The sequence below is a fragment of the Neophocaena asiaeorientalis genome, unplaced genomic scaffold (assembly GCF_003031525.2).
Source record: "Neophocaena asiaeorientalis asiaeorientalis breed wild unplaced genomic scaffold, Neophocaena_asiaeorientalis_V1.1 scaffold86, whole genome shotgun sequence".
NCBI lineage: Eukaryota > Metazoa > Chordata > Mammalia > Artiodactyla > Phocoenidae > Neophocaena > Neophocaena asiaeorientalis.
The window spans coordinates 2,512,193-2,536,394 of record NW_020175039.1 but is presented as its reverse complement, the minus strand read 5'-3'; the positions used below and the strand labels follow the sequence as shown (position 1 = coordinate 2,536,394).

Sequence of the window (24,202 nt, the reverse complement as noted above, 5' to 3'; positions counted from 1 at the left end):
CATTCCAGAATAACCTTTTGTGATAATGATAAAAGTATATACCAATATTTGATGGAGAATTATTTCTAGGTAAAGAAATAAATTTAATATTTAAAAAAATAAGTTAAAAAAACAGGGCTTCCCTCGTGGTGCAGTGGTTGAGAGTCCGCCTGCCGATGCAGCAGATGCGGGTTCGTGCCCCGGTCCGGGAAGATCCCACATGCCGCGGAGCGGCTGAGTCTGTGAGCCGTGGCCGCTGAGCCTGCGCGTCCGGAGCCTGTGCTCCGCAACGGGAGAGGCCGCAACAGTGAGAGGCCCGCATACCGCAAAAAATAAATTAATTAAAAATAAATAAATAAATAAAAGGCATTAGATTAGAAGTGAAGTGTATGCTTTGTTGGTTCCCCATTTTCAAGTTTTTATTAATACTGCGTTCACCAGTTCCCCCAAAAAAGCAGTGTTGGGCAAGTTTTCATAACTGTTTATTCATTATAAATAGTAAATATTTACTGCACTTTTTACAGGAAAGACATTTTTACAACACATTGTTGTTGGCTGAGGCTGCAACACGAAGATAACGCTTCTCTTGATCCACCACCCCCTAACACCAACGTAGGAACTAAACTCAGTACTATGTCTAGTCTCACTAACTCACTACGTCATAGTTCTTAACTCTAAAAGGAATGTAATTGTGCCTACCTCGTTCATGGTTCCAAGAATAGAAAGAAATAAATAACACTGCATTCCACCTTCCTGTTCCTCTTAACATCTCAAAAAACAAATTTATTGACATTCTAAAATGTCACCACACAAACGTATGTAAACCTCAGTTTCCTATCATCTTTCAATTTCAGGTATTATTGTATAATTTAAAAGTACATGACAGCCACATGGACATTTCTGGTGTTGCCCTGCCTTTCATAGAAAAGAGAAGAATGTAAACGAAGTCATTTTAAAAGCATTATTCTCAAACATGGTCTCTAATCAAAAGGAGCGAGCCGGGTATTGGTTGTCCAGCAAATGGCAAACATCACTGCATTCTACCACAATGAATCATGGGCTGCGAAAATAAAGCACCTGCAAAGATATAGTTCTGATTCTGTTTCTATGGCCCTGGCCAATCCAAAGCACCCGTGAGGTACACAGTATTGCACACTGATAATGAAAAGCAGCTGTGGGAATGCACATCACTTCTCCAGCACGCCCTCCCCCCGCCCAGGTTGGCTTCCAAATGAAACTAAATTGGGCAGATGTCACACACCTCTCCCACACTGAGAAAGAAAACAAGCTTTTCTTCTGGTTCCCCCATATCCTGTTAGCAAGACGTGTCCATCCAGGACATGTATTGACAACTGAATTACAGATGAGGATAAGATAACAAATAATTTATTTGGGAGGTCCTTTACATCTAGTCTAACTTCCTAAAAATGGTGGCATTTATTTTTATATCCATTTCCAGTGTGTAAAAGTCAAGGATTCCTCCGTTCCTGCTTCATGGAGCGAGCAGTTTTAAGGTTGTAGAAGTGTCAGCATTGGACATCGAACTTGTTATACTTTATTCTCCGACTATAATTTCAGAACATTCTGCTTGCCCAAACCAGTCAAGATAAATCACACACACACACACACACACGCACGCACGCGCACGCACACGCACACAAATGGAATGTTTTAGCTCCTTGATCATCAGCACTAAAGAGTTGGGATATTTGATATGTAGCCATGTTAAATCATTGCCTTAAAATGTTGCATTTGTCTTTTATTGTTCCGGATCTTCCTTTTCTCCACTGCTTTTGTCCAACACGTTCAAAAGAACTTGAAACCAACTACTGGAGAAAGAAAATCAATCATTCTCCCTTGTCTCCTGTCGAGACTGCCCCCCAAGAGGGTGATTTTTTTTTTCTGAGAAGATTCTTCACGTCTAGGCTGTGGAGACCGGAAACAGGGCCAGTTTAAGCTCCAAGTGGACAGTTCACTTATGCGATATCTGGCTTGAGATAATGAAAGGCACCTGTAAGGAAACACATGCAGCTTTTCAGGTCAGGCTGGGACAATTCACAGCAAGGGGCAAAATCAGCTACAGGCTGACAATGTCATATTTAATACCGAGGTATCAAAGGATCGAGACGAATATTTTTATTCCTAAGACAAGTTTGACAGAACTCTGTGTCCTTGGGATTATACCCCATATGATCCTTGAGCCGACCTCATTAAGAACATGTGTTTCTAATGCCAGAGGTTATTTCATTTTGGCCAACCCTTGTGTTTTACCTAGTGGCAATCAGCTTTCACGTCTCAGCAATTAATAACCGCAAGATGTTGCTGACATTGGTTAAGAAAATAATTATACTGGGAAGCCCTTGCTGGAACAACCAGCTGGCTTTGCCACAAAATTGATACCAGGATGGAAGGCTTAATCATGCTGGCAGCTCCCCTTTCTCAAGGAAGAGTTAAAGTGTTCCACCCTTACAGGAGTAATTACCCCCTAGAAAGTCCAAGGCTTACTTTGTCCATACTGCCCATATTGGTAGCCTGTGACAGGGTCCATACTGTAGCCCGTGGTGCTATAGGTGGGTGGACAATAAGATTGAGAGGTTGGCAGACTGTCCAAGCTCTTCATATGGTCTAGTCTCTGACTGCAGCTGGCCGACACCGTCGTGGTAGGTTCCAGGCCCCCAGTGAGAGGCGAGAGCGCATAGTCGGTCTGGGGCTGATGGGGTACCCCACCGTGGTTGGTCAGGAGTCCCATTACCTAAAATAAACAGGCAGATTAGGAAGAAGTGAGAATGCAGGGAGGACCAGACCCTAGCCTGTAGCTGAAAGGATAACTGAAAAGGGCCAAGTTTCACTTCTTTGGAAATCTGCTGTTAAAGAGCTGTCCCGAAGACGGTGACCTCCATTCACAGTGGCAGAGATATTACATCATGCCCAGTGATAGCATCTGACTGCAGTTTCAGGAAGAAGGAGAGGGGGAAAGGGGAAGGAGGGTAGGGGAAGAAGGGAAAAGAAAAAGAAGGAAGGAGAGAGGGTGGGAGAGAGAGGACACCGTGCCCCTAGTGATAAAATCATACTGGAAATTCAAAGAAGGAGGGACACAGGGACAGAAGGTTGGAAGGAGGAAGAAATTATATCTGTTCGTGTCGAATAATGTTTAACCATGTATTACAACTGGGAGTCTCACATGTCATTTTAAACAGGCATTTGCTTATATATTTTTTTAAGTTGAATCCAAATCAAATTCTTTTTGTGTACTTTGAGATCTCTATGTCTTTTTTCATAGAGTTCCCTCTCGCGAAAACTCCACTCTCCATTTTGGCCATCCTTCAGTAATCAGGAATTAGTACACCCTCCCTGATATTCCCTTGCGTTTTCCTCATCCCTCTTACTGTGTAATTAGTACTTGGTCACCTACTTTGAATTATGAGAGCTCTGAGGGGAGTAATCTACCGATTTTCAAATCATCAGCACCTAACAGAGGGCGGGCACATATTAGGTACTGAATGAATGAATGAATGAATGAATGGTAAATGATTCTCCAAATAACTGCCCCCATTACCTAATCCTTTCATTTCTTCTCTAAACTAACATTTTCATAAGAAGCGCTTTAAAAAAAAAAGCCTGAAGTGCAAACATGTTATAAAAAGTCTGCTCGGTTTTTTAAATAACCCTGGAGAGCAAGCGAACTTTTAAAAAAACAGAACTGTGATAACAGAACAACTTTCCAATTAGCACGGTGACAAGTTTCACAAACACAGGCTCGATGACCCTTACAACACCTTGTGATGGAAGCAAGTAGATAATTAATTTTGCATCCGGAAAACTGCCACCCAGGAGAGGAAGTGATTTTTCTGAACTTCATGCAAGTCAGTGGCAGGACTCAAAAAGCAATCGCAGAAGAAATCAACTGCTGAGTGAAGAGCTTCCAGAAAATATCACCTGCTTACAAAGTATCGCAATGCAGGGACCCACCACTGCACAGTATTTCCATCCTAGTCCTGTTGTATTTTAAGACGTTTGAAGCATATGGAGATTAAAGTGTACAAATAAGAGCGAGATGAGAGGGCAGTAATGAAACTCAACCCTGATTGTAGGTCTTGGGTTATCCACCAAGGTAATGCAGGCCACAGGATCCTGGATGGAGGGGTACCAGCAAGGCAGGAGGGAGGGATGAATCTTGCATTCCAGAAAGCTTCCTAAATTAGATTCCAAAACCAGTGAGGCCACAATCCCCTTTGGGAAGGGTTTGCATAATCCTCAGAGCTAAACAAAATCTTCTTGAAATAAAGCTTTAAACTGATCCATCTTCAATTAGCCCCAAAAGACAAAAAAAAAAAAAAAGAAAAAGAGAAAACAAAACAGAATCTGTTCCACCTTCTATGGATTACCCTTTCTTCCTCCATTTTAACAAGCCATGATTCTCCTCACCATCCCACCCCGGCAAGTCTCTATTCTCCGTTTCCTTGTCTCCCTTTCACTTGAGTTCTTCTATGCGTGAGCAGATGGGAAGGCGGGCTGGTGTGGGGAAAGCAACACAGTCTTACCGAAATTTTTTAAAGACAGTCCAAGGGATCAAAATTTTCTTGAGTTTGAGATTTTTCAAAATCTCTAAAAATTACTTATATTCAAAAAAAAATCGTATGTTTCAGAGCATACTTTTGTTTTATTGGGCATTAGGGGAAAGTGAGAGTCACAGAGTAAAGTAAGAATAAGAGTCACAGCTAAAGGAGAATGAAAAGTCACCAGAACATGGGGCTCTCATACACTGCCGATTACAGTAAGTTAATTACTTCATTTTCTCATTTAAAAAACCTGAACGTAGCCCCAAATGCATTTATTTCCTGAATGTTCTTCCATCTATATATATTTTTTTCTTTTTTGCCTTTCTTTGAGTTCATGTAGATGATTTTGCAGTATATACTTGGAAAATTCATAAATGTCAATTGATATACTAATTTATTAAATATTTTCTTTCAGCCCAAATTACGAACGTCTATTAGAAGAGAAGTCTTTAAAGTAGAGGTTGTTCAGTGCCAAACACACTCCTTTCAAATCAGGAGTACCCCTCTGTGTACTGGTCTAATGGGCAAGAATGGACAAGGAAAATTAAAATATTAAAAATGTGATATTTTTAATGAAAGGGGGATTATGGCACAGGGCACAGATATTTTACTGTGTAAATAATCTGTGCTAAGTTTTTTTTAAAAAGCACTTAGAAAAATCAACTTTGTAACTGTATAAATTCAAAGAAAAATATGCAGTGGTACTGGATAAAAAGGAAATATATTTTTAGTACTGTCCTTCATGAAGATACTTACTTGAAATTCTGTTAATGGTATATCTCTTTAAGGAAGAAATGGAATACTCTATCAGTCAGAGTTGAAGAGTAATAGAAGAATTTTATTCAAAACATGCACACTCTCCCATGAGCTATATGTACATTTTTGTGATAAACTTTTTTTAATCCTCTGCCATATATTTCTTGTTTGCATAACTTTGAAGGCCGCAATAATTCTGAACATGGGAGGAAAAAAACGTGAAGATCCTAAAAGAGAAGAAATGAGTCCTTCCTAGAAGCAAAATTCAGCTGACGATGTTCACGCAGCAACTTTTTGCAGCTGTTGAATTAGAAAATACCTTAGGACAGGAAGACCTTGAAATACATTTGTTGGAGGATGGAGAACATACAGTACCATCTGCCAAGGCTGTATTCTAGGGCAAGAGAAAGACGGCTCCTTAAAGGTGCCAGGGCACAGTGTCCTAAAGACATCCCAGCTCATGATCCAGTCAGGAGGGATGGCTGCTGTGTGAATGGAATAAGAGGGATGCTTGATGGATCTTCGTGTCGCTATTATGACTGTCACACACCGGAAGCTCGTGACAGCTCCTGCTTTAGCAACTGCCCTTAGCTCAGCAGCCCAATACTTGCGGAAGCTAATGTGAGGAAATAAAGAGGACCAGAGACCCGTTATCTTGCTTAGAGACAGATATTCTCCCACGAGTTTTTCTTTCCACTGTGATGGTCACACATTGTAATCATGACTTCTTTCTCAAGAATTGGATGAGGATGGGAAAAGAAGCACTAATACTTCCCTACATTTGCTCTGAAATGGAAATTAATGAATAATGACAACTAACGCAACTTATTTCAATATTTCACACTGAGAAAACTTGAGAAATGTACATCGTTGTAACAGCTTCTTATTTAAAAATTAAAAGGGAAATCTGTGTTGGAAAAGAAAAATAACTATATCAATACAAAATGCATTACTTTCCCCTAACATAATTTAAAACCTCAAATCTCTATGGAAGGGTCCCATTACATTTTTATGTACATTTCTTTAAAAGCAATTTTGCTATTTAATGTGGTTCAAGGGAAACTATGGAAATTTCTTTCTGCTGCACAAAGTTGGTAAACAGACTTCTTAGAACTCCCCCAATATGGTCATGGAATGTCTTCCAGTCATATTTTCTTTTTAAGAATATTGTCAGGATCTCTTTCATATAAGCTTTTCCTACAGCAATTTGTAATTCAAAGCCTAAAATAAAATCTCCATTGGTTGCAAAGTGGGGGATTTTTCCTCATAAGCCATTAATAAGCTATTTCTATTACAGGGATGGCATTTTTGCCTGATTTTATTTTATTTTTTAATTTGAGGTAAGAGAAACACAATTGCCTGGTTTTCACAAACAATTTCACAGGAAGAGAAATAGACTCAGGGTTAATCAGTTCTGTCTCCTGAACATCAATCACATTCTTATTAAATGTCAGATGAGAACAGGAACTGCAATGAACAGGAAAAGTTTTCCTTTTATAAAGATCTCTGTTCTGTCTCCTTGGGAATGGAGGTGGGAGGAGGATTTTTTTTTTTTTTTTTTTTAACTTTTAGTTGAGTACAACTCTTAGGTGAGGCATCTGGAAAAAAATCTATTAAGTATATCAGTAAATTGTTACCTCCGAAACACTTCCCAGACACGTTTCTAAATTGTTTTATGGCTAACCTTTAAAAACAAATTCAAGCCTTAGAGTCTTGAACTGGGACTTCTGCTGGTTCCTCAGTCATTCCCTTTATTAGAGACTTGGTTGAAGATCTTTTTAAGCTCATTCTCAAGTTTCAGAATTCCAAAGAAGTTGTTTATATCTTGATTGGAAGATTATATGGTTCAGGAAAAACTAACTCTTTACAATTGCTTCATGCCATATTTCTCTTGAATTAATTTTCCTATTGTAAGATTAAATATAAAAGATAAAAAACTATGAGTCAAGCTAAGATTTACATTTAAAACTATGTGTCTGGAAAATATCCATCTTGGCTTAAGTGTTATGATTTTGCCATCAGTTGAAAGTGCTCAGAGCTTATCAGAAATCTAAAATGATTTAGCAAATTATGGTGTACGTCTAGGCGCTTCTTTTTTTCCTTAGCAGGAATCCTGGTTCATGTCTTTATTTACATTTTTGCTCTTAAGTAATCAGATGCTTTTCTGATTTAACATTTAATAATACACATTTAGTTGCATTTTAGAAAACCACTGTGAATTACAGCTTTGTATGACATAAAGGGGTTTTTTTTATAGCTTCTACACTTTTCTCAAAAGGCTAATGATGATAAACTTTTAAAATTTGGATATAATTTATTCCCACAACCAAACAAAAAATTCAAATGTTTATGCCCGTGTTTTTTTGCCGATACGGATACTACTGGAGTTATGTTATGCTTAAATATCAGTGACTGTATCTTTGAGGCTGTAACTAACCCTAAACTTGAACAGCAGAGACTTCCCTGAAAATGTTGTCTTCAGATTCAAATGCCTTGGGAATTATCCTGCAGTTGATTAGCATCTAAATAATTAGATTTTTTGGCCCTGTCTGTTTGAAAGCTGTAAGAGGGAAGTTGCCCGAAGGCAGAAGTTTCTAGCAAGGTAAGGATGGTGACCTTCTCACCCACCCAGAGTTACGGGAAGGGCATGGCTGACCTTTACCTAACCAGATAGAAAACCAGTGCATGTAAAATGTCCAGCTAAATACACACTTATTTTTTACTTTAATCCTTAGCTAACATTTTTAAGTAGCTATGTTTCACACATGATGCAAAAGTATGCGTGTCAGACAAGTGTGGTTCATATGGTGCGTATATTTCCAAGTTTTATTTGTAAAGACCACAGTGAGTACCTTCTCAGTTAAACTCTGTTATATGTGCTTTAATCTCCAGCTCTGTGACAAGTTACAGAATGACTTTTACTTTATTGATTCTTTAGAATACCTCTTTCTCAATAGACCTAAGCCGTCAAATGGGTAGCAATATTCTTTAGAGACTGATGACTAAAATATAAACCTAGGCAAAAAAATTAGCATAGAAATGGCTTGCCAGAGACACATATACATATACACATACAGAGTTTACTTCTAGACAATGATGAACAGTCATATCGTGTCCATCTATTATCAATAAAATAAAGCCCATTAAGAAAAAGCTCATTTCACCTAAATGAAAAAGTATGGCTCATACAGTTGGTATCTGACTATGTTACACCCACCATGGTCTGTAATAAAATTCTCATATGTTTTAATTCATTTACGCATGCCTGCATTTAATATGCTTTGTGACCATGTCTACAATTAATATGATTTATGAGAAAAGAACATGTGTGATATTGGGGGGGGTAGGGTGTAGCATACATATTTTTTCTTCTATGAATGAAAAATATAGCAAAACGGCTCAAGGAAAATTGTTGGCTGTTAGCATATTAAGATGGACTGACAGAGCCCTGAGTAAACTTGGGGGAGTTAATGATATCCTCTTATCTGACCCTGACACATTTGCAGCATGTAATTTACAGAAGCTCTGTCCAGGGAATCTTGACAAATGCTCCTAAGGATGTCAGGGCAATGTTCCATTCTAATGTAAAACAGATGTGGGTCAGATACCCTCATTCATCACTTAACACAGAGAGTCTCAAACTCTTTCTGAGAGGAATGACATTACCTGCTGTTAACTCTTCTCATTTCAGGAAACAACAGCAGCCTTCTAAAGAGTAAGCACTCATACCTATCACCATTTCAAAAACATGACTGTAGAAAATTAAGCATATATCTTGGTTTAATTTTATGACTACTTCTGGACACGTTTACTAAATATTAATTGACCTCTTGAGACCTAGGATTCCAAATATAGAAAGGGAAAAGCTCTACACTTGGGCATCCCAGGGTACTTCAGTGAGATGGTGTTTAAAACTTTACCTCTAATTGCCCATAAGCTAAGCCTGCATTCAAGAAAATGCAGGGCTGATTCACCTAATAACCATTCCTAAATGCATACCTTGCTGAATCTTAACTGACCAGTTCTGTCTGAGATTCACGCAGAACTTTACAATAACCTAGGTGTCCACGTTACCTTTTCGAAAGAAGGACCTCCACACTGCCCCTCTGAAGCATAGGGGTGCTGGGCTACACTGTGTCTTCACTCCCCAAAAACTTCCCCTTCCACCCAATACTACAACTGTGTGTAGGGCAGACATTCCAGCCTACTGAGGGAGGAAAAAATTTGCCCGGCTCAACAGTGAGATTTCTTCTTTCTTCCAGATCATGTGTGATTCAGGCAAATATTTCTGTGGCTGCCTAAAGTCCATGTCATAAGACTCCATCTACTAAACGCCTGAAGATTACAGAAGAGAAACTTCCCTACACTTCTCTTCCTGTGAAGGAAGATAAGTCCTTAGGACAGAGAAAAGAGCCAACTGAAAAGATCAAGTGATACTGATTTAACGAGTAGATATCAGGAAAGTTGTTTCTATTAACTATGGGAAATCAGTGCACAGCCTTGCAAAAGTCTGAGAATGAACTTACCCTTCGGGAAGTGTTTTCTGCCCTGTTTCACAGGTTTTGTGTTAAGGCAGAATAAGCTTTCATTTAAGATGCATGGAAATGTGTAACAACTCTATACATATGGGACAACATCTGAGAATATAGCCTTCTAAGGACCAGAAGCTACTATTCCGGTAAGCTAAAGTCCTACCTACTTTAATTCCCCACCTTCCCGACTCCAGGGACACTGGACCAATAAAGATGTTGCAGTGCTTTTCTACCTGAAAACTTACGTGTGTTCTTGATCATAAATTGGGCAGTGGCTATGTCTCCTATTCCCAGGCAACTTGAAGTAGCTGGCAACATCCAGGACCCACAGTGAGGCCATATACATAGTCCGTTGACCTACAGAAATTAAATCTGCTCCTACAGATCTTGACAAAATAGAGTCTCTGTAATTTAGTGATAAAAAGAATACTCCCCATCAATTAAATCAAAATTACTCAGATTGCCCCTTACTTTCTAAAACCTTGCACCTGTTGTTTTAGCTACCTTTCTCTTTTGCTGGTGAGAGAGAAGTATAGCATTCATAAGATTCTCCTGCCTTTGAGGTATCTAGTATCATAAAAGCTAGACTGTAGATTTTTAAAAAATGAGTTCATGTCAATATTATATTTCAAGGGGCTTCCCTGGTGGTACACTGATTAAGAATCTGCCTGTCAATGCAAGGGACATGGGTTCGAGCCCTGGTCCGGGAAGATCCCACATGCTGCGGTGCAACTAAGCCCGTGAGCCACAACTACTGAAGCCTGTGTGCCACACTGCTGAAGCCCGTGCGCCACACTGCTGAAGCCCGTGCGCCTAGAGCCCATGCTCTGCAACAAGAGAAGCCACTGCAGTGAGAAGCCCGTGCACTGCAACGAAGAGTAGCCCCCCGCTCACCACAACTAGAGAAAGCCCGAGTGCAGCAACGAAGACCCAATGCATCCAAAAATAAATAAATAATTTTTTAAAATTACATTTCAATAAATCAAAACAAGAATAAGACTAGGAAACAATAGGACAACCCTGTCCCCTCCCTACTCTTAGCCCCATGGAATGAAGGATGGTTGCCTCTTCTTTTCATTGTAGTGAGTTCTCATGTTATTGTGATCTGAATTACTCAAACAAAACCAGTTTTTGTACATTGTATTTCTGGGGAGTATCATATCCCAGTAGCATTGCAATGACTGCATTCTGAATGGACACCAATATGTGTCCTTAGGTCTTTAAAATGTCTGAGTAGAATACCTTAAAATACTCCAGTCCACCAAGAAACTGCTTTTCCTTTGATGGTATTCAGCTTCCACATTTGTCTTATTCATCAGGGACAAAGAAAAGTATGGTTTTTGTCAGAGGCCTGCGTGATATTTTTCAGCAAACAATAATTAATGAGAGCTCTGTTGCAACAAACAGTATTATCACTTTATCAAAATGCATTTAATCCTTTTAAGTACTGTTTTTCTCAGCGTAGCTCTATAGGGTGACTCTTTTTCAATATCTCCCAAGTTTAACAGGAGGATGAAACAGAAGCTGAGATAGTTTAAGCAACTTGCCTGAAGACACACAGCTAGTGAGTGGCTGTTAAGTACTAGAATCTAGTGCTTTTGACTTTGGGGGTCCTGCTTAGAGCAATGAGTTATACCCACATGGCCAACAGTTCACTAAACAGGAATTCTCTCTGTTTTTACTCCCTTTTTCTGCCTATCTCAACATTATTAAGCAGTTAATAGCTTCTTCTTTAAAATTACTCTTTTTCCTGCTAAGGTCACTTGCAGAGGGTGACAATGTATTGAAGCAGGAGACAACATCAGACATTAAACAGAAGAAACATTCACTAGTGAAAAAAAATTAAAGAACAATTCTAGAAATGGACAAATCATGAGTCGGGTCTCTACCCATTTTTTTCATTCAGCACTTCCTAGGAAATATTCCTCAAAACTTGGTAGTCTGATACTCAACAAAAGGGATCCCCAGTTAAATTAGAGAACACTGAGTTAAACAAACATGTTTCTATACTGCAAGACTCGTCAGAGCCTTTAGTAGGCTAATGTGCACTGGGACTCTGAAAGGTAAAGGGATATAATTTGAAATATTTACCAAATCGTTGACTCAAAATCCTTTTTCCCCAAACCACTATTTCAAAGAGCCCACTTTGGGGAACAAGCCTTTATTATGAGACACTGTTTGGCTTCTGGGTGTTCAAAGATGATTATGACCTAGTATCACGCCTCTAGAAGCTCATGGTCCAAAGGGGGATGGATATGTTATAATACAGCGTGGTATGTATTTTAAAAAGGTATAAACACTCTAATGGGGCATCAACGGAGACTAAAGCAAGAAATTCTGCCTACAAGTGTCATAGAAGGGTTCATACTGAACCAGAAATTTTCCCTTGGAATCTTATATATAGAGGGTCGGCTCTTTAGAGGGTTTTTACACTTGATCTTAGCCAAAAGGCCGAGAAGTGATATAGAGGGCTTTTTTCATCGGCAACTGTTTAATTAGATTTTGTAATGCAAGCTACCCAGAATGAGACATCAGCATTTTGTGGAGGGAAAAGATGGTTATGTCTTTAAATATTGCCTGCATCCTTCATTAGTTCAGCGCTGAGGACAGCCTGCCCAGTCATCTCACAGCTCCAAAATATTCCCCGCAAGGTAGAAACACAACCCTTTGATTCCACAAAATGCACTATCTCAAAGGGTCTCCCAATTTACCATCTTTTCCATTGATCAGTGGAGACAATACAATCACTAATCTCAGAAACTCTAGTTTACTGAACTCTAGCTAAATGTCAAGAGGAATTTTTAAATATGACACTATACATTGAAAAATATACACCTCTGATGAAACCCAGACTGTTTCGCAGAGACAGATTCTTTAAAAAAAAAAAAAAAAAATAGTATACAACGAATGACTGAATCCAGTCTTCTGTGTCTGCAGTACAAAGCACACATTCAGCCTCTAATTGAATAAATATGCAAGTATTGAGATTTCTATAGATATTGCCATTTTGCAAATGCAGTAATAAATTAAAAGCTTTACATTGCATTCCAACCACATATAAAGGGTTGATTCAGACCATTGGCCTCACACTAGAATTCAGCACGGCTTTCCTATGTTTTACTGACGAAAAAGAAAACCTTTTTATTCCAGTAGCTTAGTTATGGACCAAGCAATCACACACAATTTTTTCTCTTCAATGGCTAAAGGAATTCAAATGGGCCTAAATACCTTGGGGTTGTTACATTTTTTGTCCAATGTACAAGAGAAAGTAGCTGATGGAATTTCTACTTAAATCAATTTAATTCACAAAAATTTTAATTCAGCAAGAAAGGTTTTCTTGTGGCTCATTTCAGTGACATGATGTAAGATTCAGTCACTGGTGGCTGCTGCTCCCTTCCTTTCTTTTAAAAAGAGATTTTGGCCAGGTACTTGCTTCTCTCACAATTCTCCAACTAACTCAAGAGGCTGTGGCTAGAGCTGACATAAACCAGGGCTCTCCTCGCGCTCTTTAAGGGTAGCAACCACAGCCTTCGGAGAAAAACCAAAGGCACCAGGTCAATTACAGCCTGCACTGATTCAACAAATGGATTAGCAGCAACATTTTCACCACGAAGCAGAATATCTTGAAAACCTAACATGGCGGAATGGAAACATGCAAATGGCCAGTGGTTACTCTGGTGTAGCTGAAATGGGCTTATTTATGATCATAAACATCCTTGAGCCTTCATAAACATGTAAAAGGCTTCTGCAGCCCTGGTTTTGAGCTGATGAATTGCTTTAGAAATGAAACAGAAAGAGGCTGAAGCTTCGGAGAGGCTGCCACTCTTGTACAGAATGTCTCTCTGTCCAAGCTTTGTTTGACACCCAATCAATCTCTTTAATCAAAAGCACTCCTTTTTCTTCCACAGATGAATTTCTGGAAATTGTAAAAAGGTAGTGCCTTTGTTTGGAAATGAGTTGGTGGCAGGCCACCTGTTTGTCCGGTTCTTCACGATGATAAAGGTAGGTTGAGGGCACAGGATCTGCAACCTGTGTGTGAAATGGACAAAACAAATGGCCTGGCATCAAGCAGCTTCTGGATGTGTGCCCCAAATGTCCAGAAAAATAGCTCTCCTGAAACAGGAGCTGGCCCTGCCATCAGGGTAGATCTTACTGCTTTTACATGTATCAACAGTACTAAAGACCAAGGAATTGCTATACCACAGTGAAAAGGATATTCTCTCTATACGAAATGGAAAAGTACCCATCACAACCATTCTTAATGACTATACCCCATTCGCATAACAAACTGATGTGTAGTAAACCGCACACCTTCAATGGACAAAAATCCTTCATCTTGCTTTGCAGCTAAGGAATTTGAGATAATTGTGAACACTGTGGTGCAGGAAACGACAAGCAAAATCAAAAGCAGTCTTGAGTTCTGTGTACACATATTAATGCTTAAATGCTTCTCCCTAGTAAGTTTCAGGAGTAACAAATGTTTGTCAAAAGAAACCGGTGCTGAGCAATTGAAATCTGATTTGAAATGGAACCACGACAGTCTAATACATATATGCATGAAATGGAGAAGCTGCCTTATAAGCGTAGCTGACACCAAATATGCAATTTACATACATTACACACTGATAATCTCAATTTTAATATTATTCTTTAAAAGTAACTGGATGGGTGGTGGAGTTAAAATTTTTCTTTTATAAAATGTGAATAAGAACAAAAGTTCATCCTGACGTCTTCCACCATTAACCACAACCTCCTTAGTGTAAAGATATATCTGCTCTTTCTTGGGTCTGTTTCAGAGGCAGTATCTCATCCCCACAGAGCTGTGATGATTCAACCAGACTTAACAGATGAATGGTCGATAAACTTGATGAGATCTGCAGACCTACTCTTTGTTCCTGAGGTGCTGAGTGGTGAGCAAACATTCAAGCACGTTTAAGGCTGGTACACAAATCTTTATGAGAATTTTTTCTTTCCTCAGTACATTATCCATGAAATAGGACAGGTGTACTGGTTATTCAATTACATCTTACACAAGACCTGGCCAAAATTTAAAATGAGGCCTCTGAGCATAGATCTTACTGTGGGGATTTATTAATAACAGTTAAAAGTTGTCTATAACAAAACTTTTTTTTTGTAATTTAAGCCTATTTTCTTATTTTATCATTGGTTTCACTCATAAACCAGAAACGAAAATCTGCCCATCTGTTCTAAACATAAAATGTGTTCATAATAATCCAGATTTATACCAAATGTATTTTTAAGTATTGCTGAATTGAGAGAGTACTCAAAATTTATAGCCTCTGAGGTTACAAAGAGGACTTCCTCTTTTTAAGGAGGAAAATGCTTAAAATGAACGTAGGAAAGGCTCAGAAAGCTTCTTGGATATCAAATGGCTCCGTAGGAAAAAAAAAATGTCAATGATATAAGAGTAAATGAATCAAAACCATATGGATCAAATTTTCCCTAAAATACACAGTTTGAAAAATTAAGGAGGAAAAGTGCTTGGCAAAATGTGTTTTAGGTTTTACCAAACCCAAAACATTCAAAGAATCATTTGCAATGGTTGATGAACCCTAAATGCAGCCAACTTGGCCCATTTTTGTATACTACATAACAATAAAAAAAAGCTTCCTAGATAACTTCCTAGTGTAACCCACTGATACTGTATTTCACTCAAGAAATCATTAGAAGCTGTCACCAGAAACCGTGGCGTTTGTAGGAGTAGGGGGGTGCTGAAACGATATAAGTTTGTTCATTTAATTGGCCTTGTTTTGGGGGTTTGGCTCGGCGTGTTTTGGAGGTGGGGGGAGCAGTGAGGGTAATGTTTCTTGCAAAGGAAAGTTAATTAGAAGAACATGGGCCAAACGTTAATTAGTCTCACGTCTTGAGCATGAGAATATGATAGTATTTTCCTTGGCACTCCGTATTCCAAGTCGGCATTCCTTTTTTTCTCCTGCACATGCAGGAAGGTGCTGGGAACACACCAGCTGGGTTTGGAGGGGAAGTACGTGGTCTCTATTTCCCTTTGCTCTTTCTGTAGTGTTCCCACACCAAGAACACACAACTTTTCAAAAGAGGGTGCTACGGCAGGGTAGAGGGAGTTGAATGGTTTCCTTCTCAGATCGTGTTTTGTCATTCATTATAAAAGCCTCATCTCCTGAAAGGGTTATATAGTTCAAATGGTCTTAGAAATTCAGAGACAGTAGAAAATTTCAAGGGAATTAGCCTATTCCCAACCCACCCATCCCTGAGAATCTCAAGTTCCCTGACAAATCCAGCTTTTGAGGGAGTGTGAAGCCCAGCCCTCCATCTGTGAAGGCTTTTGACGGTTCCTGCAGGAAAATCGAGTTGAATATCAGTGCCGGAGCCCACGGAAAACCTTCTACATTATGCTTCTTCAGCAAATGAAATGTGTAATTTGGTTTATTAAAGAATTAGTAATAACTGCAAGAGAGGTAGACTCGGCTTTTAACTCTGCCAGTGACTCTAACTGTGTTGCACTGGCCTCAGCTTTTGCATAAATAAAATGGGAATATTCCCCAGATACAGTTATGGATTCCCTCAGAACAAGATACACTTTTCCAACGATTCAGTAACACACAGACACTTCTAGCAACTTGAGGCAGGATACGACCAAAGCTTCTAAAGTTTTCGTCAGGATTCTGAGATTTAGAATGTCATAGACGCCCGTCAGTCTACTACTACTCTAATCCCGCCAGCTGGACAGTGTAACCTTTTCCTGATTCACTGCTTCACACCCATCCCTCCCGAAGCTGAGAATTTCTCTGGGAAAAGCACTGAGGGAATCTAAGAAACACCATTTGACTAATGGCTCTGATTCCAAGCTTTTTTTTTTTTTTTTTAGGCCGCAGGTCATGAGAGATCTTAGTTTCCTGAACCCGCGGCCCAGGCAGTGAAGCACGGAGTCTTGCCCACTGGACCACCAAGGAAGTCCCTGATTCCAAGCTTTAAAAGAATCTTTGCTCAAGGGAGCAGATATCTTAGAGACCCCAAAGGAAAATCAACTACATCCCTCACACCAACAGAGAAACAGCTGGCTTATCGTAATGGCGTCTATTAATTCTCTGACAAGAAACTAGGAAGCCGATTTCACAATGGTTCACATACATTCTAACTCATGCAAACAATGCATCAATTTCGATGACACTGAGAAAAGAATCCAACAAAATGCACAAATAAAATAGCATCCACTAAAGAGAGTTACAATGATTTGATCATAACGACTCAAAAAACTTTAGCTCCAATTCAATTTAAATTAACAGGTAGGTAAAGACCTATGATGAAGAGTAAAGGCGGGGAATAGGTAAGATGCAAAGTTACATATTATAGAACATGCATACTATCTCAATTATATATATATGTGTGTGTGTGTGTGTGTGTGTGTGTGTGTGTGTATATATATATATATTTTTTTTTTTTTTTAAGCATAAGACCCAAAAAGAGCTGAAAGGCAATATGCAAGAATATTAATAGTGACTCCCCAGGGGAATTTTTTTCCTACTCTAGAGATACCTTTTTAAATTTTTTTTCCATTCTCTACAATAACCATGAAGTACTTTTTATTATTGGGGGAAGTTAAAAGATTGATAAAAAAATGTGTAAAGCAAAAAAGCATGTAGGGCTTCCCTAGTGGCGCAGTGGTTAAGAAACTGCCTGCCAACGCAGGGGAAAACAGGTTCGAGCCCTGGTCCGGGAAGATCCCACATGCCGTGGAACAACTAAGCCCGTGTGCCACAACTACAGGGCCTGTGCTCTAGAGCCCATGTACCACAACTACTGAAGCCCGAGCGTCTAGAGCCCGTGCTCCACAACAAGAGAAGCCACCGCAATGAGAAGCCCGCACACCACAATCAAGAGTAGCCCCCGCTCGCCACAACTAGAGAAAGCCCGCGAGCAGCAACGAAGACCCAATGTAGCCAAAAATAAATAAATGAAATAAATTTATAAAAATTTTTTTAAAAGCATGTAAAGAGTGCATTAGCAAAAGGAGTGTTAATTAACCCAAATCCAAAGTTTAGAAAACTAGTTCCTATAAAATGATTTTAAAATATGAATAAGACCCCCACCTCTATTTTTTACGAAACCTGTCTCCTCTTCACCCAACTGGGTGCTATCATGAATGAGATTCGAGAGTAGGAGCTGGGAATCCTCTGTCCAGTCCCAGCTCTCTCACTATTAGCGCTGTGACCACAAGCTCTCTGAGCCTCAGTTGATTTGTCTGTATATTAGACGTCCAGATAGAGACAGAGGAAGTGGAAAAGTTGGAGGAGAAGAGGAGAAATGGCAGTGGCAGGTTTAGTTCTGTTTTTAATGTTATATGATCCAGTATATTAATAAGCACTTCTCTATAGCAAGGAAAAAGACTAAGCCATGACCACCCTTTCTTTACTCTCTTCTTTAGTTAACAGGTAAACCAGCTGTTAGACGTGGACTCTTTTCTTCAAATTTTCTTTACAATATTTTTAATAAAGCCAAACAATCAAAAACAGGGTAGTGCACACCTCCCCACCTTGCTTAAATAGAGGCATTCCTGAGAAATGGTAAATCTTAAAGGCTATAGAAATCTGAGTTTTAATTCCCAACTCTCCTAATGTCCCTATTCCATCTTTCTGTAAATGTGTCTGGCAAGATATTGATTCACTCAGCCTTTCTTCCTCCAACTTTGCCTAAGGAAATAAGGAGCTTCATGTTATTCACTTCTTTTCTAACTCACTGGAGATGCTACAAGAACTAAGACAACATGGGTTCCTAGTGGTGGGTTGAGGAGGAAATATATGGTAGAAATGCAAAATGTCCTGGATATTTGCAATTTAATAAGTGAGGAGTTAACATAATGTGTAAGAGCATAGTAAAGAAATACAGGAGAAGTTGCCTGTGGAATTTTCCATGGCTTGATATTGGAATGATTCCCACCCTACCGCCAACTCTGGAATCATAGCCAGGCTTCTTGAAATCAAGGATTAACAGTTTCAAGGTCAAGTGCTAGTACCTCCACTTATATAACACAGTATAATACACTTATACTTCCTATAACATACAAGAGCAGACATCTATAATACAAGAAACTAGGAGCTTCACTTAGAGAATACATGTTCGTGTCATTATTTTTACTATGCTCGAACACTAAGAAATGCCAAAAGAATCCTGGGTCTCACCTTACAGAAGTGGTTCGAGTTGAAGTTTACTTTTATGCAAACTTTCAACTAAATCATGTTCATAAAAAGCTCTTCTATGGCCCCAAATGACTTATAAAACTGCAGAGATAACTACTTCTGATGTTACTTCTAAACTGTGGAAGAAGCTTCTATGCTATAGATCCAGACATTTAAAGATGAATCTATTAATATAAATCCATGATTTTCATGCAAAATCACATTCACAGAGGCGAGCACTTGGAAATTAAATGTATTAAAGTCCTGTAGGAAGCATGTCCATTGTTTTCATGTTGTTATTTTTCAGCTGAGGCTTAAAGCCACCTCTTATTTTTTATCCCAGGATGTGCTATAGGAATCTATGAAACTTAATTACATTCACTGTTACAAAAAAGGATTTATGAACTTTTGCCTTTAGGCAGAAATGTTTATTTCATTGCCTTTGCTATTCATTCTTTTCAACTCCAACGGCTTTGAACTTTTCAGCTGCTCGGAGTTATCACCGTTGTGCAGAGCCCAGGAACTCCACTCCCAAGACGCAGACCACAAGTTGAAGAAAACGAAGGCGAAGATATATGAGTCGTTATTTTGGCCACCCTTTGTGCCATTAAAATCTCATTTTCTGCCTATTAGAATGCCCTCTTGGTGTTTAGGCAGCAGTGATAGTCAGTGATTAGTGTGTAATTGAGTATAATTGTCTTTTCACTTTTCATTTGTGTCATTCTGAGCTTCTCTCTGTTTTTCTAACCACCAAGAGGAAAAAGGGGGTTAAGAAAAGATAAAGCTGTTAAAACTCTCACTCTCGGCCCTGAAGAGATTCTCGATTGCAATTATAGATTGCAACCCCTTCGTGACATTTCTCCAAATTCAGCGGGCAGCTCTCCTCGCCACCTGGGCCAAGTGCTCTCTAATAAAATCAAGTGATCTGTATTTAAACAACTGCTAATAATGTCAACCTCAGACAGATGCCACATGTAGGAAATTTAACCAACCCTCTGACATGCAATTATCAAGGCAATTTATTAATATAATCTCTCAAGAAAAGCTCATAGTTCAATGCAAATTAGAAAAACAATTACAACATTCAAATATCTATATATTCCCAAAGAGCAGTAATTCTCCTAATTTGTGCGTTTATAACTCATTTATCCTAGAGTTCTGTAGTCATCAGCTGGGTCTCTCTCCATACAACTTGTGAACCTCCTCTCCAAATATTGTATAAAAGCTTTGGTGTTTTCTTATTAAGTGTTTTTGCTCACAACCCTATCAGCTGACCAAATACCATTAAAAAAAGAAATGTGTGTGAACCTCTTACCCAAAACCCTGAACAAGGAGTGCAGAAGATGAATGCCTTGACAACTAAGTATAACATACAATCTCTGTGATTACATTAAAAGTCACTTGGATTTTAAGTCTAAGCTACAGCTTTTGATACAGCCCGTAGGAAGGGTGGAGAGAAAGGAAACTAGAAAACTGAAATCATGTGGCTTGTATAAAGAATACATTATGGTTTAAATTTGGCAATTCATTATATGACTGCCTCAGGGAATTGACTATTTGGTTCTGGTATACAGCAAATCGTCTGTCTGGAAACACGGGACTGACCTGAGGTGAAAGGCCATTGCCAATGGCGGGGTTCATGGGGTTGGAGGGCCCGGACGGAGGCACAAAGCTGTCTGTATAGCTGGAAAATCCATGCCTGGTGCTGGAGAGGCAGTAGGCAGAGCTGCTGTCCGGGGTGGAAGGAATAGTGCTTTGGTGTACAGTGCTTGGAGGAAGCGGCTGAGGTCTGTGGACCGTGCTGCTGGGATCCGACACGGCTGCAAGGAAGAAGATCATCGGCCATAAATCTCCTTTGGAGGCCAGCAGAGAAAGTTCAGTACCAAAGTTCACAGTCACCAAGCCATCAGCAGTATATCCTGGTCAGCCACATGTAAATTGCAAACTGTCCTTCTTGACACTCAGGTCTAGAACCACTCTTAACAAATACAGCCACATCTCTGCACGTATATGCAAGTACATAATTTATCTACGTAGTTTCAATGCACACTCACCCAGAACAGAAATTCAGAAATCACATCGACAGTGCCAACAAACCTATTTTGGTAGTGATTTATTAGTCAACGTGAGGGTTAACCCACGGAAGAAATGCAAGTCTCAAGCTTCTTATCAAATATGCTTCCAAAGCACCTGAGCATTAGTGTCACAGTATAGTTTCGAATGCCTGCAATGCTATCTTTCATAATGCAAACTAACTTAGTTTTATCATTTATCCCATTCACCTCTATGCACTAAGACAGAGGGACTTTTTATCAAAGCTTACCTTCCCTCTATTCCTACTGCAGTTAGGAGCCATCACAGAACTTCAGTTAATGGCAGACTGGAGTATAAATGTAAAGTTTTAACAAATGAAAAGCAAATTGCATGCTTATTTAGGGATGCTGTTTTGTTTTGTTTTAAAATACTGAAACAGTATTATATTACAACACCGTTTATCTAGAGAGATTCAGACAGGTCACAGGACAAACTATGTTTCTGAAATGTGACAGGTATCAGTACTTTCAGGACAACCTGATGTAATGAACATACAAACAGCCACAAGGACACCGCAGAAGATTTCACTGCATAAATTAAGCAGCAAGGAACAAGATTGGGAGTTGCATCTTAACCCCCGACTCCATTCCTCCATACCTTGTGGAATAGCTGTGGGCTGGTAAGAGGTCTCGGACAGCTGGTATGTTGGCAGAGTCGGCATGGCCGTGGGAGGGAATCCCCCCGGAATGAGATGGTTGAAAGCCATCAGTTGATTGGCCCCAGCCTGCTTCCTCCATCTTGCACGGCGGTTGCTAAACCAGACCTATGGATTTAATTTAAAATTTGAGGATTTCACTGATGAAATAATAGTACAGTCTTAATGAATTTTTCATGCTAAAACAGATTAAAGGCCCCTTACTGACAGGGCAAATAGACACAAGAGCCCTCCACCTTCTGGGTTGTATTGTCAGGGAAGAAAGGAGAGTTAGATGTCAGGGGTCAGTAGAAGGACTTCGAGGGCCTTCAATGGTCCTGCAGAGCCCCCACGAGCCCGGGGGGTGACCATGGGAAGGGATGGCTAAGCAGGGATGGGAACAACGGGAACTCCCTGCCATCACCATAAGCACCCTCCCACCTTCATGTACCGCAGCATAACGGCGAGGATCCAGGAGTCTGTTTGGCCCCCGCGTGACACGTGTCCTAATTTGGTCTTACCTATCACACTAACCCTTGTTTTTTATAGTCTTATCAATGTGTTTGTATTTCTATGGACATTATGTGCACAATTCCTGGAAAGTCATATAAATTAACCAGAAGGATAAATGGAGCTATTCTACCATCCCTTCCAAAGTGTGAGACATTGTGCTGGTCTTCATGGAAATAGATGCTGAAGAGGTAAGTATTTCAAGAAATGAAAGCATTTTATCTATGAAGCTCTTTTAAATAGTGGGTTTATTTATTATTTCTTTCAACAGCAGCTATAAGCACCTATCTTTTCAACAGAGGGCTAAAGGGGTGGATAAGATAGGATCCCTGCGCTCAAGTAAGCTTACTGTCTCCTCCTCTAGGAACTCACAGAGTAATCAAGGTCACCAAAATAACTGCTCACAGGAGGTAGAAACTCCATGTTTGAAAATGCAGAGAAATTAGGAGAAGTTTAGAGTGGAGACAAAGTTTCAACTCCTTTGAAAGCTTGGATATGATTTCGAAAAGTGGTCACGCCAGTTGGAAGAGATACAAGAGACCAGCATGTCTAAGAAAAGTTGAGACTTGATTTCCTTATAGAACAAAGTTAACAATTATACAACTTAAATGTAAATTTCAAGTCACAAAACATTTTTTTATTTTTATTTTTGCGGTATGTGGGCCTCTCACTGTTGTGGCCTCTCCCGTTGCGGAACACAGGCTCCGGATGTGCAGGCTCAGCGGCCATGGCTCACGGGCCCAGCTGCTCCACGGCATGTGGGATCCTCCCAGACCGGGGCACGAACCCATGTCCCCTGCATCGGCAGGCGGACTCTCAACCACTGCGCCACCAGGGAAGCCCTAAAATTTTTAAAAGAGTGGAGAGAGGAATGTCTCCCTTCTGTAGCAAGAAAGCCCAGTTTAACAGATACTTTGCCAAGGTATCTGCTTAAACTTTTGCCAAGCACCCAAGCATTTATCTGGAAAAGAGTTTGGTCATCTCTAACCATGATGCAAGACAGTTGTAAGGAAAGCTATTTGAACTTCCTCAGAACACTAACATTTAATACTCCTTAAGTTTCCAACAGGAAAAGAAGGGAAGTCAATATTTTCCCATGTTGATACATAATTAAATTAGAGTTTTACTTAACTTGAGAAATTACCACCTGGGATAATAGAACCATTGACAGTGCTCAATTTCAGGTCTGCATCAATTGTGTTTTCTCAGTGCAAGTCTAAGCGTCTGTTACCGGGACTCCCAAAGACATCAGGGTAAGAAAACTGTTTTCAGGGAAGCGCTTGGAACAAGCTGGTTAGCCTGAGGAGGCTGGGGGTGAGAAATTAGGGTTGTTTTCATGCCTGAATGCACTGTCCCATACCACTGCACTGTGTCATATTTTATAGTATAAAACCTCCAGATTAATGAGGCACACCTGGCTCAGCTGATGGGTTGTTTTTTTTTTTTCCTCCCCACACTTATCTAGACCAGCCCATGGGCAGTGCATCTTCAGCTTTATGTACTAGGCCGGGAGGAGAGTTGAATTTCCAAAAGTTCTGATGTGACTTCACTCATTCAGACTTACTGTCATCAAATCTACTGGTGAGATCCCTTATGAAGAACTCAGAAGCTTGCCACTTCTGACATTATCAGAGCATGTTGCCAATCTCTCTGTGCCAACTTCCTGCTGTAACTTTTAGATAAGTAAACCAAATGTGATTTTTCCAGTGGGTGGGCTCTGCCTGGTTAGTCGATCAGTCTTAACCTACTTTTGATCTACATTCATGCTTACGCCTCCATAATCCAATTTTTTAAATCAAAAATGTCTTTGCTCAGATAATAAATTAGAAGAAACATCATAACTACAAATCCCTTCAAAACATTAAATCCAAAAGGCTAGGGGTAAAGTTTTGGGGGTTTTATTTCCATTTTTCCAAAATGATACAAGTAAATATTGATGACATGGAATAAACCTACCAGGAGTTG

General features: G+C 39.7%; 1 protein-coding gene across 3 annotated transcripts in view; it reads right to left on the bottom strand.

The window, feature by feature from the left end:
• Positions 1–445: 445 nt before the first annotated feature.
• The window catches only part of PAX3 (paired box 3), a 98,533-nt gene continuing 74,776 nt past the window's right edge, over positions 446–24,202 (bottom strand). The window contains exons 6-10 of one of the 3 annotated variants that reach the window (XM_024763260.1): positions 21,691–21,856; positions 20,605–20,819; positions 2,485–2,731; positions 1,960–1,990; positions 1,739–1,805 (exon numbers count right to left, since the gene is read on the bottom strand). In XM_024763260.1, the coding sequence (XP_024619028.1) occupies positions 1,739–1,805; positions 1,960–1,990; positions 2,485–2,731; positions 20,605–20,819; positions 21,691–21,856 (726 nt within the window). Of the gene's footprint in view, positions 1,991–2,484; positions 2,732–20,604; positions 20,820–21,690; positions 21,857–24,202 lie in introns of all 3 variants that reach the window. The other 2 variants (XM_024763261.1, XM_024763262.1) reach the window with 2 other exon arrangements.